Below are 17,492 nucleotides of genomic sequence, written 5' to 3'. Positions count from 1 at the left end.
CTAAATAAGTTTAAATATGAATCCAGCATGTTTCTGTGTGAATGAATGGTGCAGACATGCGGTTTCACTTACCCCCCCCACACACACACACACACACACAGAGAAAAAGTGTTTTTCAGCCTCTGCCACCTCGATATATGAGGACATGAATGCATGTCCAGTCACTTCATGAGCATTTTACATTTTAAGTCTTTCGTCATATCATAAACACACACACACACAGAAACGGCCGGTCTTCACGGCAACCGTCAAAATAAAAGTTCAGTTTAACAAAGTAGCTAATTGTGACAAATATATTAATGTTGTAATATATTAATTAACCTACGTCTTAATGTAATGATAATATATGTATTTAATTCATACAGTGAAGAATATGCAGTGTTACTTAACATTTGTTAACTGTATTTCTGTTAAACCTACCTAAAAAGCATGGTTTGTTTCATATGTATCTTGTTCTGTTGTATTTATGTTGCCCTGCTGAATGTTAAATGGATCCAGTCTATGTTAATTAGAAATGATTTTATAATTCAGCAATAAACTAGCTATTAGGCTGTAAGTTAATGTATGTTTTTTTTACTTTGCTGATTTAAAACATGATCAAATCTATTTTAATGACAAAATTCCAATTGAAGTGGATATCGGCCCCAAAAACTCTTATCGGTGCATCCCTAATTAAAATGTTGAACTGAATCTGACAGCAAATCTCATAAGGGTTTCATTTGTATTTCAGACTAAACACAGAGCAAAGAGAAACACAACTGGTACAACACAAATGCCAATGGTGACGCAGATTTCCCTTTAGCTGATGCATGTACCTGCTGATCCACCAGCATTAAGCTGGATTGTATTTTACGATCAAATAATTGTGCGACCAATCTGATGCGTTTTCATATTATTTTGATGATGCGCCTTGCTCTTTGAATTTCGTTCACTTTGCTCGATTTTGATTCCTGTCACTTTACTATATATTCAGATAGAGAGCAGCTGATTTACAATGGAGTAATATTTCAATGTTTTACGTTTTTTTACTGCATTTTTAAATAAATAAATGCAGCCATGGTGATATATATATATATATATATATATATATATATATATATATATATATATATATATATATATATATATATGACAGCAAATCTCATAAGGGTTTCTTATGAATATACAGGGCTCGACATTAACGCTTGTCCAGGACAAGTGGATTTTTTGAAGGGACAAGTGAAAAATAATTTTACTTGCCCGACGGACAAAAGCCTGATTAAAACTAGGGTTGCCACCCGTCCCGTGAAATACGGAATCGTCCCGTATTTTCAGGAAAAATGACGCGTCCCGTATCAAAGCAATACGGGACGCGATTTGTCCCGTATTTTACATAGGTCCACCCCACATTGTGTGAAGACACGTCCTATTCTGCCCCTAATTGGGTCGCTGCCGTCGTTGGTTTGTTTGATTGGTTTGTTTCAGAAGGCAGGTCCAAATACCCTGTATCAAAATAATTTTTTGATTGATAACGTTAGATTTCATATGCTGCCTATTAAGAAATAATGTTAATAATGTAGGCTACATTAATGATGTTATGGTATGATTTGTTTATTAAGGTTAAGTTGTACAGTCAGACACAAGCATTACTTTAATAAGAGATAAGATATATATATTTAATACATATTTAATCAAAATAGGACCTTTTAGGAATAAAATATAATTTAAATAAAATGTGTTATGCTTAACAAATTTAAATAATTGCATCATCCAATAGGCTACTATAGAATTAACAATAGACTATATAAAAACTGAATAATACATAAATATATTTACATAACTTACCAAAACTAAAAATGTTGTTAAGTGTTTTATTAAAATAAGAAATGATTATAGATATTATATCATTTACAGTTATTTAGGTGTGGTTTCACTGTTTGGATGGTGTTACTGCAAACAATGACAAATATTTTAGTCAAAATCTTTGTTCACAACACTATAAAATTACTCGAGTTAATTTGCAATTTCTTATCCTGCTCCCCTCTAGGTTACAGTAGCTGAGTTTGTTTTTCATTGTCATAGCTGTGTATTATACTGAGTGCATCTGTTCACACTGATTTCAATAGCAGATATCCTATTATAATGTCCATTGGTATCAATCTTAATACAACCCCAAATCGGAAAAAGTTGGGACAGTTTGGAAAACGCAAATAAAAAAAGAAAGTAGTGATTTCTAAATTTACTTTGACTTGTATTTCATTGCAGACAATATGAACACAAAATATTTCATGTTTTGTCTGGTCAACTTCATGTCATTTGTAAATATGCATCCTTTCCTGTCATTCAGACCTGCAACACATTTCAAAAAAAGTTGGGACAGGAGCAATTTAGGGCTAGTAATGAGGTAAAAGGGTTAAATAATGATGTGATGTCAACAGGTGATTGAAATTATGATTTGGTACAAAAGCAGCATCCAAGAAAGATCTAATCCTTTAGGAGCAAAGATGGGCCGAGGATCGCCAGTTTGCCAACAAATACGTGAGAAAATTATTGAAATGTTTAAAAACAATGTTCCTCAAAGAAAGATAGGAAGAGATTTGGATATTTCACATTCAACAGTGCATAACATAATTACAAGATTCAAGGAATCTGGAGGAATTTCAGTGCGTAAAGGACAAGGCCGCAAGCCTAAGCTGAACAACCGTGATCTCCGATCCCTCAGGCGGCACTGCATCAAGAATCGTCATTCATCTATAAGTGATATCACCACATGGGCTCAGGACTACTTTGGCAAACCTTTGTCAAGTACCACAATACGTAGTTACATCCACAAATGCCAGTTAAAACTGTACTGTGCCAAAAGGAAGCCTTATGTTAACAGTGTCCAGAAGCGCCGTCGACTTCTCTGGGCTCGGAGGCATCTGGGATGGACCATCACACAGTGGAAATGTGTACTGTGGTCAGATGAATCAGTATTTCAGGTATTTTTTGGAAGGAATGGACGCCGTGTTCTCCGGACCAAAGAAGAAAAGGATCATCCAGACTGTTACCAGCAACAAGTCCAAAAGCCAGGGTCTGTCATGGTATAGGGTTGTGTCAGTGCCCTTGGCAAAGGTAACTTGCACTTCTGTGAAGGCACCATTAATGCTGAAAAGTACATAGAGATTTTGGAGCATAATATGCTGCCTTCAAGAAGATATCTTTTCCAGGGACGTCCATGCATATTTCAACAAGACAATGCAAAACCACATTCTGCACACATTACAAAGTCCTGGCTGCGGAGGAAGAGGGTACGGGTACTTGACTGGCCTGCCTGCAGTCCCGACCGGTCTCCAATAGAGAATGTGTGGCGCATTTTGAAGCGCAAAATGCGACAACGAAGACCCCGTACTGTTGCCCACCTTAAGACTTGTTTGCAGGAAGAATGGGACAAAATTACACTTGAAACACTTCATCACTTGGTGTCTTCAGTCCCTAAACGTCTTTTAAGTGTTGTGAAAAGGAATGGCAACATTACAAAGTGGTAAATGCTTTACTGTCCCAACTTTTTGCAGGTCTGAATGACAGGAAAGGATGCATATTTACAAATGACATGAAGTTGACCAGACAAAACATGAAATATGTTGTGTTCATATTGTCTGCAATGAAATACAAGTCAAAGTAATTTTAGAAATCACTACTTTTTTAATTTATTTGCACATTCCACACTGTCCCAACTTTTTCTGATTTGGGGTTGTATATATATATACACATTATGAAAACATGTTTTAAGTTATGATATACGACCACTGCACTGGCACACCATCGGGACTGTGGTCATCGTGGCCCCAAGGGGTGTGGCCACCGCTGCGGCAGGCGTCCCTTATTTTTCTGTATTGAAGGTGGCAACCCTAATTAAAACAAAAAATAACTAGCGAATCACCAAAATGGAAGAATGATTGTGCATTAATTTAGTGCAAGTGGCAATCGATAGTGGTGGATAATAATATATGATGAACTGACGATAACAAGGTCGCGCTGTTGACACTCGTGCAGCCTCTCGAGGAGAAATTACCACGTTTAAGCTGTTAAGACGGCCACCTGCTGCCACCTACTGGAGGTTTAGTTTCATGGTTAAACATACTTTCCAACATTTCTTTTTTGTCTATTCAAAACTACAAATCTCTAAACATTATTTAATGCAGTTGTAATTGTTCAGTGTAAATTATTTAATTTTATTGTTAACAGCCCTTATAGTGTCTTAATTTAATTTAATGTATTGATCAAATTTAACAATATAAAATTAATCCTGAAGCAAAGCCTATATTTAATAAGATTAGGGGGGAAATGTCCTTTATAAAAGGTCAAAATATCACAAATTTGAAATGATTCAATAAAAAAAAAAAAAAACAAAAAAAAAATGCAGATTTCAATTAGGGCTGTGGGCCCAACCTCCCAGTATGCCATCCGAACCAATCAGAATGCAGCATGCCTAAATTGAGTGCGAGAACGGAAAAGACCGGGCATAACACATCAACATATGAAATAAAAAAATTATTATAGGCTAGGCCTAATATTTAAACAAACCCTAATTAAATAAGCTAGGTTTTCTTTAACCCATGGTTGGACGAAGTCGGCGCATTCTGATGGATGTCCTTTAGCCAATGGCAGCGGATATAACTCACAGTAGCCTACAATAGACATTTTTAGCCAGATAACTCTGCAAGACATAATTATAAACCATAAACTGTCTACTTTTATTAGTGTAGCCTACACTCAAAAAGGCCGTTGATTCAGAGAACGGATTATTTTGCATGCACTTACTCCAAACGCCGTCTTCATTTCAATAATTTATTTCGTTTATTTACTTTCTAAATTCAGTTCATATTTAAAAAAAAACAAAAAAAACAAAAAACGAAACGAAACGAAACGAAAATCAACGAAATCTAAGGAAATTCAAAGCCAAAATAACGAAAAAAATAAATAAAAAATTGAGTTACCACCATCCAAAATCAAACATTTTGTTCTTCTAAATTTAATTAATATGTGGATTACAGGCCTAGCCTATATCTTTCCATTAAAAATAATGTCTATTGCGGCGCTGGGAAATTTACCAATTTTGTAGACTTTAGTCTGGGTTGTTTTTTGTTTTTGTTGTTTTGATTACCCACATTAATCAGTGAAATCACTTTTTTCAGGACAAGTCAATGAACGATTTACTTGTCCGAAGGACAAGAACATGAACATGCTTAATGTCAAGCCCTGATAGATATTTATTAGGGCCGGGACTCGATTAAAAAAATTAATCTAATTAATTAGAGGCTTTGTAATTAATTAATCGAAATTAATCGCATTTTAATCGCATATAAATATTTGACCTGAGAACAATGAGAAGGAATTTTTCACATGTATTTTTAGTGTACCGTTGAATAATGACTGAAAACATAAGCTTAATCAACAAAATATTGTTTATTTATTTCAGTCCAGCAGACCAGTGCAATGTTTGCCATTAAGTGTAGCAAAAGCATATTTGTGATATTTGAGGCTCGATGCGCTGCGGTGATACGCTAATTCCTTGTTGTATAGCTTGCACACTACCATGCTCTTGACGACGCTTCCATGCTTTCGTTTTTTAAAACAAAATTTCCCATCCACGGGGCCAAGCAAAGCGGTCTCATCAGCTTCTTCGTTCATGTTCACGCATGCCCTGCGTCTCAATCAGCTCCCTAGTTCCCTAGTCAGGGCACTGATCAAGTCATAAGTCAATGGGCTGACTCCCTGATCAGTGCCCTGACTACTGAACTAGGGAGCGGATTGAGACGCACCCATGGTTTGTTGTTGTAGTTGTCGCGCTAGTTGGTGTTCCAGTATAATCGGTCCGTCGAAACTGATTCATTGAAAAACGTTCCGCGGTGCAAAAATAAATGCAGTTAAATTTTTTTTTTTTTTTGCGTAATTAATTAACGCGTTAAAGTCACGTAATTAATTAATCTTAATTAACGCGTTAAAGTCCCGGCCCTAATATTTATATATATATATATATATATATATATATATATATATATATATATATATATATATATATATATATATATATATATAATTTTTATAAGGGTTTCACTTGTTAATCCTAAAACAGATTAACACAACTGGTACAACACAAATACCAATGGTGATGCAGGTTTTTTTCTTTAGGTGACGAATGTACCTGCTGATCCACCAGCATTAAGGCACGTCTGCCGTTGACAGGACCGAGGTAACGGTGGACCAGGGCGGTCCAGCCCAAAGAGAACCGGAACTCAATGTTTTCCTGGAAGTCGGAGCAGAGCGTGGCACAGTTCAAGTCGTAGCTGAGCTCAAACTTCCTGCAGGGAATGAGCATGTGAAGCTGGTTCTGGACAGCGGAGGGCAGCAGAGACTTCAGACACTCTGGAAGGAGAATAGATAGTTAGATGAGGGATAATGCAGGGCTCGACATTTCATTTACAACACGTGTAAACTGATGTATTGGGAAGCACGTGTGCGAATAAAAACGTCTATAATTTAGCGGTGCACATTTCGAAGTAAAGTTGCACCTTCTACAGGCTTGCACTTTCAGAGCAGTTTGCGATCAATGAATACAGTGTGTTTTGCTTATGAGCTTCTGTTGATGAATTATGATAATGCTTACTTTATGGGATTTATATTTGCTGAGTGCATATTTTTACCTCCCTCATCTTTTTAAATGAGCAGCATTTTGTTACTACAAAACATTTTGTTACTACAAAAACTGTATGTGGCAATTGTAATACATAGACATGTCAAAATAAGAGTCTTTGTGTATTTTGGTATTTTCATAACTAAAAGTACTGCATTATGCATACTTTTGTCCTGGTTATTTTTGGCATTTTGGTTACATTGAAAACTATATATAAATAGTATTATATAAAGATTTTCAAAATAAGAGTCATGTATTTTGGCATGTTCATAATTAAAAGTACTGTATTATGCATACCTTTTTCCTGAGTATTATTGGTATTTTGGTTGCAAACTAAAACTATGTGGCAAAAGTAATGCATACACATTTCAAAATAAGAGTCCTGGTGTATTTTGGGGTATTCATACTTAAACGTTCTGCCTTATGCATACTTTTCCACTGGTTATTATAGGTATTTTTGGTTACTACAAAAACTGTATATAGCAATAGTAATGCATATCCATTTCAAAATAAGAGCCTGTGTATTTTGGCATGATTATAATTAAAAGCCATGGATAATGCATACTTTTTTTTCACTGTTTATTATTGATATTCTGGTTACAAAATAAACTGCATCTCATTAAAGTAAACTCTGCCCTGTCACAGGAAGAAAAGACTAACAACATTATTTAACACATTATTCAACATATAGATTTTTTTCACTACTGTTCAACGTTGTTACAGTAGATTGTCACCACTGAGCAGTCATGTATTCCAGAGAGCCAGATAATCAATCAATCAATTAACTTTATTTATATCGCGCTTTTACAATGACGATTGTGTCAAAGCAGCTTCACAGTGTTAAACAGGACAATACTGCAACAAAATTAGATTTGGCTGTACAGTCGCTCTGGAGAAAGCAGTGATGTTATCAGCTTATTTTAATTTATCATAAAGCGACAATGTTGGCAGATCAGTATTATAGTTTATAGAATTAAATAAAACCTAATTCATTAATTTTATTTGTATATTTAGTTAAATAACTTAGATCATAATGTTAGTGTCCCCAACTGAGCAAGCCAAGCCAAAGGCGACAGTAATAACACAGTAATGTTTGTAAAGACCTACATAAGCAACACTTCACCAGTTATCAGACCTTATCTATTAATAGGACTGTAAGCTACTGCTGTTTAAATATCAAACACAGGTCATTGTGTGTCCAGGACCTGGTGTTCTCACATACCGATCATGTCTTTCTGAGCAGACTGTACAGAGGCGTTTACTGCATCAGAACAGCGGAAGGCCAGATTCTTGCCCATGCCCTGCTCAATGTGGTTCAGAAGATCCTGCAAATAGAAGTAACAAATATACCTAATTACTAGGGGTGTGACGAGATCTAGCGAGACTAAACAGTGACGACATTTCTCGTCGAGGTAAAAAGCCGTCTCCACTCTAGTTTTGCTTTTTATAGAAATAAAAACAATTCAGGTGGATAATCATAACAGTCGCTTCAATTCAGCTCATCTAGAGTCTTGCGAGCTGTTCGCAGCCATGATCACGCGACATGAAGACAAGCGTGTGTTATGAGTGTGTTACGTGTTAGTGAAGCGCTCACATTGAGCTTGTGTTACAAGTGTGTTACATGTTAGTGGACAAGACCGTGGCGGAGGATTCGTTGCGCAACAGAAGGGCCAGACTTACATTTTAAACTGCACATTCAGCACCATAGCTCCCTAATCACAAAGTATACACACGATTGCGAAATATAAAAGTGAAAGTAAACGGGAACGCGCATTCAAATGCGATTTTAATACGTTACCGCTGTTTGAAAGTGACTCCCTGAGGCATGAACATTTCTCCCAATGTGAAAACTATGTAGTTGTAAACTCATCTTGTTATGTTTTAAAGTAAATTTGTACACCGTATTTAACAACAGGATTTGAAGACTTATAACTGTTTTACTGCTTTTTATATTTGTATCGTTCTCTTTAATATTTCTTATTGTGTTTTTAGGTAGACAATTTTAAGATCTGTCCAGGGACAACGGATGAAAAATAGCCTTTTGGCTAACTCTGGTGCATTTACAGCAATGCCAATTAATGTACACTGTCCCTGTCAAATAAATAAATAAAATAAAATAAAATAAATAAACCATCTCTTAAAGGGTTACTTCAGCGATTAGCATATGGCTTTGTATCAGTAGAAACCCTGGAGAATATTCAAATTATTGTGCTTTCCCCCCTCATATCTCCCTGAGACAAGAGATTTATGCATTTTATTTCTGGAAAAATTCCTCCTATGATGCAAAATGACGATTTTTGCATCATAGGAGGAATGTTTGCCCAGAGGCTAAAGACTACAGCCAGCAGAGGGAGCTATTTCTGTGGTGGTGGTGTTGGGAATGGCCTCACAGGGTAGCGAAGCATTCTGGGAATTGTAGTATTTCATCCCCATGGGACAAAAATACATTTTCTGTCTTTTCTCAGTCTAGAAGACACCAAATTCAAAAATAATTTCACATTTCTACTGCATTGATGACCCAGTTTAAATACAGATTCATCTTCCCAGCGCTGAAGTACCCCTTTAAGTTCTGTATCATGCTTGAAGAAAGAAATGGTCTCTATTTGCACTTTTGAATATTGAGCTTTGATTATGGTTATTGTTTGCACTTAATATCTATGACCAATTTATGGGAAGGAGTTCAGTTATGAGGTGAAATGAAGCTCATGTGCAGTTCTTAGGGCTGAAGAGACAATTATACAGTAAAGAATACAGTACTGTTGTCTTAAAACATTTCAAATGCACCTGCAATAGTGATATCTTTCATCATTGTGGATTTCTTGATTATACTATGTAAAAATCTCCTCTCGTTCTCGTGAACCCGATCTCGTGTCTTGTCTCGTGAGATAAGTGTCACACCCCTACTCATTACGGGTCAGCTCTGCTCATCCATTTACAAACCATAAAACCGCTGATAAAAGTCTATTCTGAGTAGGGATGGGTACCGAAAACCGGTATTAAACGGGCCCCGGGGGTGAATTTTGAAGGACAGTTGTATCGATAAGCTCAGACGTTATCGGTTCTGCTGTCGGTACTTTTGAAAATACACGTGACGTGAGAGTGAGAGTGAGAGTGAGAGTGAGAGTGAGAGAGAGAGAGAGAGAGAGAGAGAGAGAGAGAGAGAGAGAGAGAGAGAGAGAGAGAGAGAGAGAGAGAGAGGAGGGAGAGGGAGAGGGAGAGGGAGAGAGAGAGAGAGAGAGAGAGAGAGAGAGAGAGAGAGAGAGAGAGAGAGAGAGAGAGAGAGGGAGAGGGAGAGGGAGAGGGAGAGGGAGAGGGAGAGGGAGAGGGAGAGGGAGAGAGAGAGAGAGCGCGAGAGAGAGAGAGAGAGAGAGAGGCGCAAAACGACAACTCTAATGAGTGATGACAGTGGACAGAACTAATTCAAACAGCCTGGTTACACTTTAGATCTGTGATAGTCTGATTTTATTTTAGATTTTGGCTTCCAAAGATTATAATTATAATATTTATGTCTAGCGCAACTTATTAATTCCCCACAGCAGCAACGCTGTCATTTCTCCCTAAAACTCAAACGCAATGACAGAATCAGCATGATCAGTGATTGTTGTAAAATACAGTCTAGCTACTGTTGGTAAATTATGTGAAACGCGTTTAATAATAAAAAGAGCGATTAAAAAGCACAAAAATATGAGCAAGAGATTGTTCCCAAGTCTACGCGAGCTCCGAAACAGCCCACAACGAGAAGTTTCACACTCGCGTCTAAAAGATCAAATGTACACAAACATCTATGTCAAAATGACCGGCTTGGAGAGTCTCTTAAAGGGGGGGTGAAATGCTGTTTCATGCATACTGATCTTTTTACACTGTTAAAGACTTGGAATCCCATACTAAACATAGACAAAGTTTCAAAAGTTAAGGTGGACGTTTGATGGGAGTATTTCTTTGTCAAAAATACTACTTCCGGTTAGTCATAAGTTTCGGCAAGTTTTTTGAGATCATGCGTCCACTTTGACGTTAATGGGGGCGGAATTTCCTTGTATGGGCCTTACGGACAATTCTACCGGAAGCGCGTGAGAGAGAGAGGGAGAGAGAGAGGGAGAGAGCGAAAGCAACAGGCTACGCCCATCAAAGCGCTCGTAGGCTGCGCTGCACAGGTAATGTGCACATAACAATGTCACCAAAAAAGTGCGTTTTTGGTTGCCAGACCAAGACAGTCCTGCACAGATTCCCCAAAAACCCCGCGTTAAGGCAACAGTGGATGTAATTTGCTTTTCCGGATCAGCAACTGAGTTGCGCGAATGTTTATATCTGTTCGCTGCATTTCGGTGCCGACTGTTTCATAAACAAGGCCCAGCTCGACGCCGGATTTTCCCAATCGCCTAATGCTGAAGGATGGAGCAGTCCCAACGTTAGAAGGGTGAGTGAGACTGCTTCAAATGTCTGTTTTTTTTTTAGTCCGCTTACTGTCTACACAAACCACGCGTAAACACACAAACACACGTGCACAACTGCACTTCCCACATGTACACCTTCAAAGACAAAAATACGACGATATAATTCAAGTATAAATATGTAAATAACACAAGCCGCTAAGCATATTATATAGTTAGTGTATAACTTGTACCACATAGAGACGTCCTGCTCTAGTCGTTTTTGCTGCTGCTCCTGTTCAACTGCAGCCTCTGGGTCTGATTCCGGATCATAGATGTATGGCTGTATCTGATTAAAAGCCATATTTTTATTTTGAATAAAGTTTTTTTCCCGCTGTTAGGGATGACGCACTCGACTCAACACAATAGCAGCGGCGCGCACACGTCATTATTTAGCTCCGCTCACACGACACGCCCCCACCCGCTCAGCTTTTTTCGGAAAGACTCGGAACAGCGCATCTTTCTTATATAATTATTAAAAAAATAAAGACTTTTCGGAGATATGCAGGATGCAATGCTACTCTATAGGTACTCAAGATTGACATGACACTGACTGAAACTGAGTGTTTCACCCCCCCTTTAAACACAACGCAGTTTGTGTCTAAAATGGACGTTGTTATTATTGATATAGTCGGGAGAAAAATACAGTGCATCGATGCCTATTATCAGTCGCCTATAGATCTGTCTTAAAGAGGCAGCAGTGTAAATAAACATGCTGACGAATTACTGCGAATTAAACAACCAGATGCAAAGAGAAAATCACTTACAGCTCTTGATTGAATAACTTCAGCTTTAATAAGCATTCATTTATGCTATCTATGATAAACTATGCAGTGTTATTTTACATTTGATTATTAGAATTCTTCCTGAAACTAAAGCACTGTGTAGGCCTGTGTATTAATGTGTATCTTTGTTAATTGCGTATGTATATATCTCAAAAAGTACCGATACGAATTCTGCTAAAGTAATAATAATAATAATAATAATAATAATAACTTTAATTTATATAGCGCCTTTCACAAAACCCAAGGACGCTTAACAAACAGCAAGGGAAGGGAAGGGGGGAGGGAGAGAAAACCAAGCAGTTATGGACCATAGGCCTCAGTGAAGAGATGTGTTTTAAGTTGTTTTTTAAAGGCTGCTAGAGATGTTGCAGAACGGATGGAATGAGGAAGCTTGTTCCAGAGTGAGGGAGCACCAACACAGAAGGCTCTATCACCAAACGTCCGTAGCCTGGACTTTGGGACAGCAAGCAGGTCCTTGTCTGAGGACCGCAGGGACCGGGCTTGGTTGTAAGGATGGAGTAGATCAGTCAGATACTGTGGTGCAAGTCCATTTAGAGATTTGTACGTCAGGAGGAGAAATTTATATTTGATCCTTGATTTTAACAGGCAGCCAATGAAGCTTTTTGAGGATTGGAGTAATATGAGATCCAAGTTTTGTGTGAGTAAGCATCCTAGCTGCAGAATTCTGTACATACTGTAGTCTGTCAGTAGCTTTGCTAGGCAGACCAAACAGGATACCATTACAATAATCAAGTCGGGACGTGATGAAAGAGTGGATTAGGGCCTCGGCTACAGAGTCAGAGAGGCAGTGCCGGAGTCTAGAGATGGTCTTGAGATGGTAAAACGCTGTTTTAGTAGTGTGCTTAATGTGTTGCTGGAAAGACAGAGTGGAATCCACGATGACACCTAGGTTGCGTACTTGAGGAGATGCTGATATTGAACAGCCATCCACATCGAGTCTGAAGTCATCAACTTTCTTAAGAAGTGACTGTGGAGCAAACACTAAGAGTTCTGTTTTGTCTTTATTGAGTTTAAGGAGGTTACTGTCCAGCCAGAGTTGTATGTCCCTCAGGCAGTTGATGAGTGGCAGTGGTGGAAGAGGAGTGGAAGGCTTAGTACTGATGTAGAGCTGGGTATCATCAGCATAGCAGTGGAAATGTAGACCATGTTTACGGATGATCATCCCAAGAGGCAACAAATAGATATTAAACAGTAGCGGGCCAAGTACCGATCCTTGAGGCACACCATGTAAGACCGGCGCCAGTCCAGAGCAAATATCCTTAAGGGTGATGTATTGTTGCCTGTTGGTAAGATAGGATTTAAACCAGGAGTACACAGTGCCAGTGAGGCCAATGAGAGTTGAGAGGCGATTGAGAAGAATGACGTGTGAAACCGTATCAAAGGCAGCAGAGAGGTCAAGTAGTATTAAGATGCTGACATGCCCAGAATCAGCTGCCATGAGAAGATCATTCGTGATTTTGATTAAGGCAGTCTCAGTACTGTGCTGTGTCCTGAAACCAGATTGGAATGGTACCGGAACGAAAAGTACCGGACCGATAAGCAGTATCGATAAGAGTAGTAATACCGTTAAAACCTTAACAATACCCATCCCTAATTCTGAGTTTGCGAGAGTGCACTCACAGATTTGTAGATTTTAAGCACATTAGGTGACGGGTGAAAATCCGAATGAAACTCGTCTATGAGCACAGACAGACGGCAGATCTCTTCAGCCATTGCATTGGACACCTGAGACACACAAACACAGGAAGAGGTTCCCACAACATTAAATCTTCTCTGGATTCTAGTGGGTTGCATGATTTACTAACAACAAGAAAGTATAAAAACTTCTGAGGTTTAAAATCATGAGCAGTCCTAAAGCAGAATATTCTGTCAGGAATTTAAATGCAAATGTAGTTTTATCAACAAGGTGAGCAGTTAATGGATTCCTCTGGTTTACCTTGTTTTCTACCTCCTTTGTGATGGCCTCGATTTGTTTCTTGATGTCCTGGATGAGCAAGTTCATTTGATTGCGGACAAAATCCAATCGGTCAATGAGATACTCTCTCTCCTCCAGAGAGATGACCCTGAGATCAAATACAACACATGTGACTACACGAGCGATGACAATGAAGCTTTGATATTGGACATGTGCTAATATACAGTAATACATTTCAAACAGTTGAAATGTTTTAAACAGCCATTCAGATTGTTGTATTACGGTATTCTTTACTATAATTAAATACTTAAAGCGATAGTTCACTTTGAAATTAAATTTTGATATGTTTTAGCTTACCTCATGGGCATCCGAGATGTAGGAGTATTTGTTTCCCCAGTAGTTTAAATTTTGACCATTTTAAGTCAAACCGTTCTTTCCGTCTGTGCCTCACATAATGCAGGTCTATGGTCACCACCTCAAAGAGCATCACAGAGAAGTCCAAATTAAACAATCCCCCATCGTAAGTACACACTGATGGCCTAAGACACGAAACGAGCGGTTTGTGTGAGAAAACGAACAGTATTTATATCGTTTTTACCTCTTGTACACCACTACGTCCGACTGATCCGAGGGCGCGCGTGCTGGCTTTAGTCTGCGCAAGCGCGGAAAGCGACGGAAGTGGATCTCTCGCGCGTGTACGTCTCTCATTGTTTACATAGAAATTTGGGAAGTGTTACCTTTCACTTTGAAGATCTAAACATATTTACATTGCAATGGAAGAAGATTTCGATATATTAACTAGGGGTGACCCCTAATAGTCGAAGATTCGATGCATCGATATACAGGACACGATTCGACCACTGATCTCATGGTCGAATCTTCGCGGGTGTTATGAAACGAGGATCATACCATTTTGGCAATATGGGGGTGCTCAATATTAGTGTTATAAAGACGTGACGCGGCGCTGAGCGATCGCCCCTTTAAGGGCACTGAGTTTCGCACCCGACGCGCCGCGCCTTTAAAATTTGAACACATATACACCGACGGCGGCATTCGACGCCTGTCCGCGGCGATTACATCTATATTTCCCTCAAATCGTGAATGTACTGATTTCACCCTGTGCTACAAGATACACTCATCGTGCAGCTCTTCTGTCAGAAGTCGATTCAAAATTGAGCTTGCGCGTATATAATGTTCACATCTGCCTGAAGTGAAATAACGTTACCTGAGACACGGCGCTGAGCTTCAGTCCGGTGTGAGACCCCCTTCAGGTACAATCGGCTTAAGAACGAGCATATAAACGCACTCAAAGTGTTCTTTTCCTCTCTAGGCACGTATTTTGTGCCGTATGTAAAGTAAAATAAAAATAGTCTTAGCCTCCTGCTGACTAGTGTCCTGTCCTTCCCAACCCGTTTATACCGTTTATTTATTTCCAGTCTATGGTTTACACACACACAGATGATTCGACTATCGGTCGACCATAGAGAGATTCGAAAATTCTGATTCGAATGTGTAAATCCTTTGTCGGGGACAGCCCTAATATCAACAGACAACGTTGAATTTTTTTATTTTATTTTTATATTTATTTGAACCAGAATACACTGATTAAGAATGTGATACCACTTCCGGCGCTTTCCGCGCGCAAATGTCACAACAGGAAACACGCACATGCGTCCTCAGATCAGTCGGACGTAGTGGTGTACAAGAGGTAAAAACGATATAAATACTGTTCGTTTTCTCACACAAACCGCTCGTTTCGTGTCTTAGGCCATCAGTGTGTACTTACGATGGGGGATTGTTTAATTTGGACTTCTCTGTGATGCTCTTTGAGGTGGTGACCATAGACCTGCATTATGTGAGGCACAGACAAGAACGGTTTGACCTAAAATGATCAAAATTGAAACTACTGGGGAAACAAATACTCCTCCATCTCGGATACCCATGAGGTAAGCTAAAACATATCAAAATTTAATTTCAAAGTCCTTTAAAGACCTAATAAAACTAAAAATCAATCAATATTTTTTTTTGTATAGCACCTTCCAACAACCAAAAGGAGGACCAAGGTGCTTTACATTTAAAACAGGAGAACATCTATGTGTTCACACTTAATTTCTGCATTTTAATGTGGATTAAAACATACCGTAGATACTGATTGCAAATTTTCTGAAACTTTATTGTTCTTTATAGTTCTTTAGCACTTTAATCTATTTTGAGACATTTATTTACCTTTTTTGTGTATTGTTTTATTGTTTTTAGATGTTCAGAGCAGTATTATTTCAGTTTTTAATTTAGTTTTATTAAAGTTTCATTAATATGTTTGTATTAAATTTGCTTTTATTTTTATATTTTTAGTGTTCATGTTAATTATAGTACGAATGCACTTAAATAAAAATTCAGGGAAAAAAAGAAAATCCAGGATGCACTTGGCCGAGAACTAAATAATAAATTAATAATTAATAAATTAATGAATCAAACTTATTTAATAATCTACACTCACATAGCTAAAACTGAGTTGTACAAAAAAATTGAATTGCACATAAAGCAGTTTTTATATTAACTTGTTAAAATAAATGTCTTTACTCCAGTTTGTTGGTGAAATATAAACAACAATAAACTGTAATAACTTAGATTTATTTAAACACATTAAATAATGAAGACACGTCTAACAGGTTAAGTAAACATATAATGAACATGTAATATAGTGCCTTTATTTAGCAAAATGCTCTTCTCTAGAATTAGTGTTTTTTCTAGCCAACTAATGAGTTTATGGCTTTCTTGAGATAAATGTAATATCAAGTGATATTGCAAAGCCTACACAAGCTGTTTTATTGAAGTCTTTCCCCAGTTGAAACAGCGATTACATGAATATTTATTTCGGTATGTTGAAATGCATCTTTCAACATACCATCTGATGTTCACCCATTTTTTTCCACTCTTTTCCCCTCTGGTTATTATTGGTATTTTGGTGTATAAACAAAACTGTATGTGGCAATAGTAATGCATATACATTTCGAAATAAGAGCCCTGGTGAATTTTCGCTTATTCATAATTTATAGTCCTGCCTTATGCATACTTTTCCGCTGGTTATAATAGGTATTTTTGGTTACTACAAAAACTGTATATGCCAATAGTAACACATATACATTTCAAAATAAGAGCGTTAGTTTTAATATTTTAACGATTCTTCTTCTTCTTTCGGCTGTTCCCTTCAGGGGTCGCCACAGCGAATCATCTGCCTAACGATTATAATCTAAAAATCTAAAATATATATTTTTTTATATATTGCTATTTAGGTTTAATATATTTTTTTAGTTCAATTTCAGTTTTAGTTATTATTTATTTCCAGTTAATAGTTTTAGTGCTTCAACTTTATTTTATTTCAGCTTTATTTCAAACAGAAATGTTTTAATAGTTTTAGTTAACGATTATAACCATACTTCAGAGTTCTTATTGTTATAAGAACAAAAAGTTATTAAGCCTGTTAGGAGGATAACACTTACGTTTTCTAACTTAATTCAATACCGTGATAAAAGTTTCAGCAATTCAGCATTGCCTATTTGAGATACTTTATCAACACTGCACTGTTTAAGATAGTTTGGACTCATTTCTGAGATAAACTGCTCCGAAATATTCTGCTCTCATGGTGTAGATTACTGGAACTTCTGATACAATCAACCCGATCACACATA

At 37.6% G+C, this 17,492-nt stretch overlaps 1 protein-coding gene across 1 annotated transcript in view; it reads right to left on the bottom strand.

Moving 5' to 3' along the window:
• mfn1b (mitofusin 1b) overlaps positions 1-17,492 on the bottom strand; it is a 68,492-nt gene that overhangs the window by 32,631 nt on the left and 18,369 nt on the right. Inside the window, exons 13-16 of the mRNA XM_067431756.1 lie at positions 13,825-13,951; positions 13,509-13,613; positions 7,878-7,980; positions 6,167-6,387 (exon numbers count right to left, since the gene is read on the bottom strand). Coding sequence (XP_067287857.1) covers positions 6,167-6,387; positions 7,878-7,980; positions 13,509-13,613; positions 13,825-13,951 — 556 coding nt within the window. The remainder of the gene's footprint in view (positions 1-6,166; positions 6,388-7,877; positions 7,981-13,508; positions 13,614-13,824; positions 13,952-17,492) is intronic.

The sequence above is a fragment of the Pseudorasbora parva genome, chromosome 22, assembly GCF_024679245.1.
Source record: "Pseudorasbora parva isolate DD20220531a chromosome 22, ASM2467924v1, whole genome shotgun sequence".
Taxonomy (NCBI): domain Eukaryota; kingdom Metazoa; phylum Chordata; class Actinopteri; order Cypriniformes; family Gobionidae; genus Pseudorasbora; species Pseudorasbora parva.
Note: the sequence above shows the minus strand (reverse complement) of the source record. Positions and strands in the feature narration are given on the sequence as shown.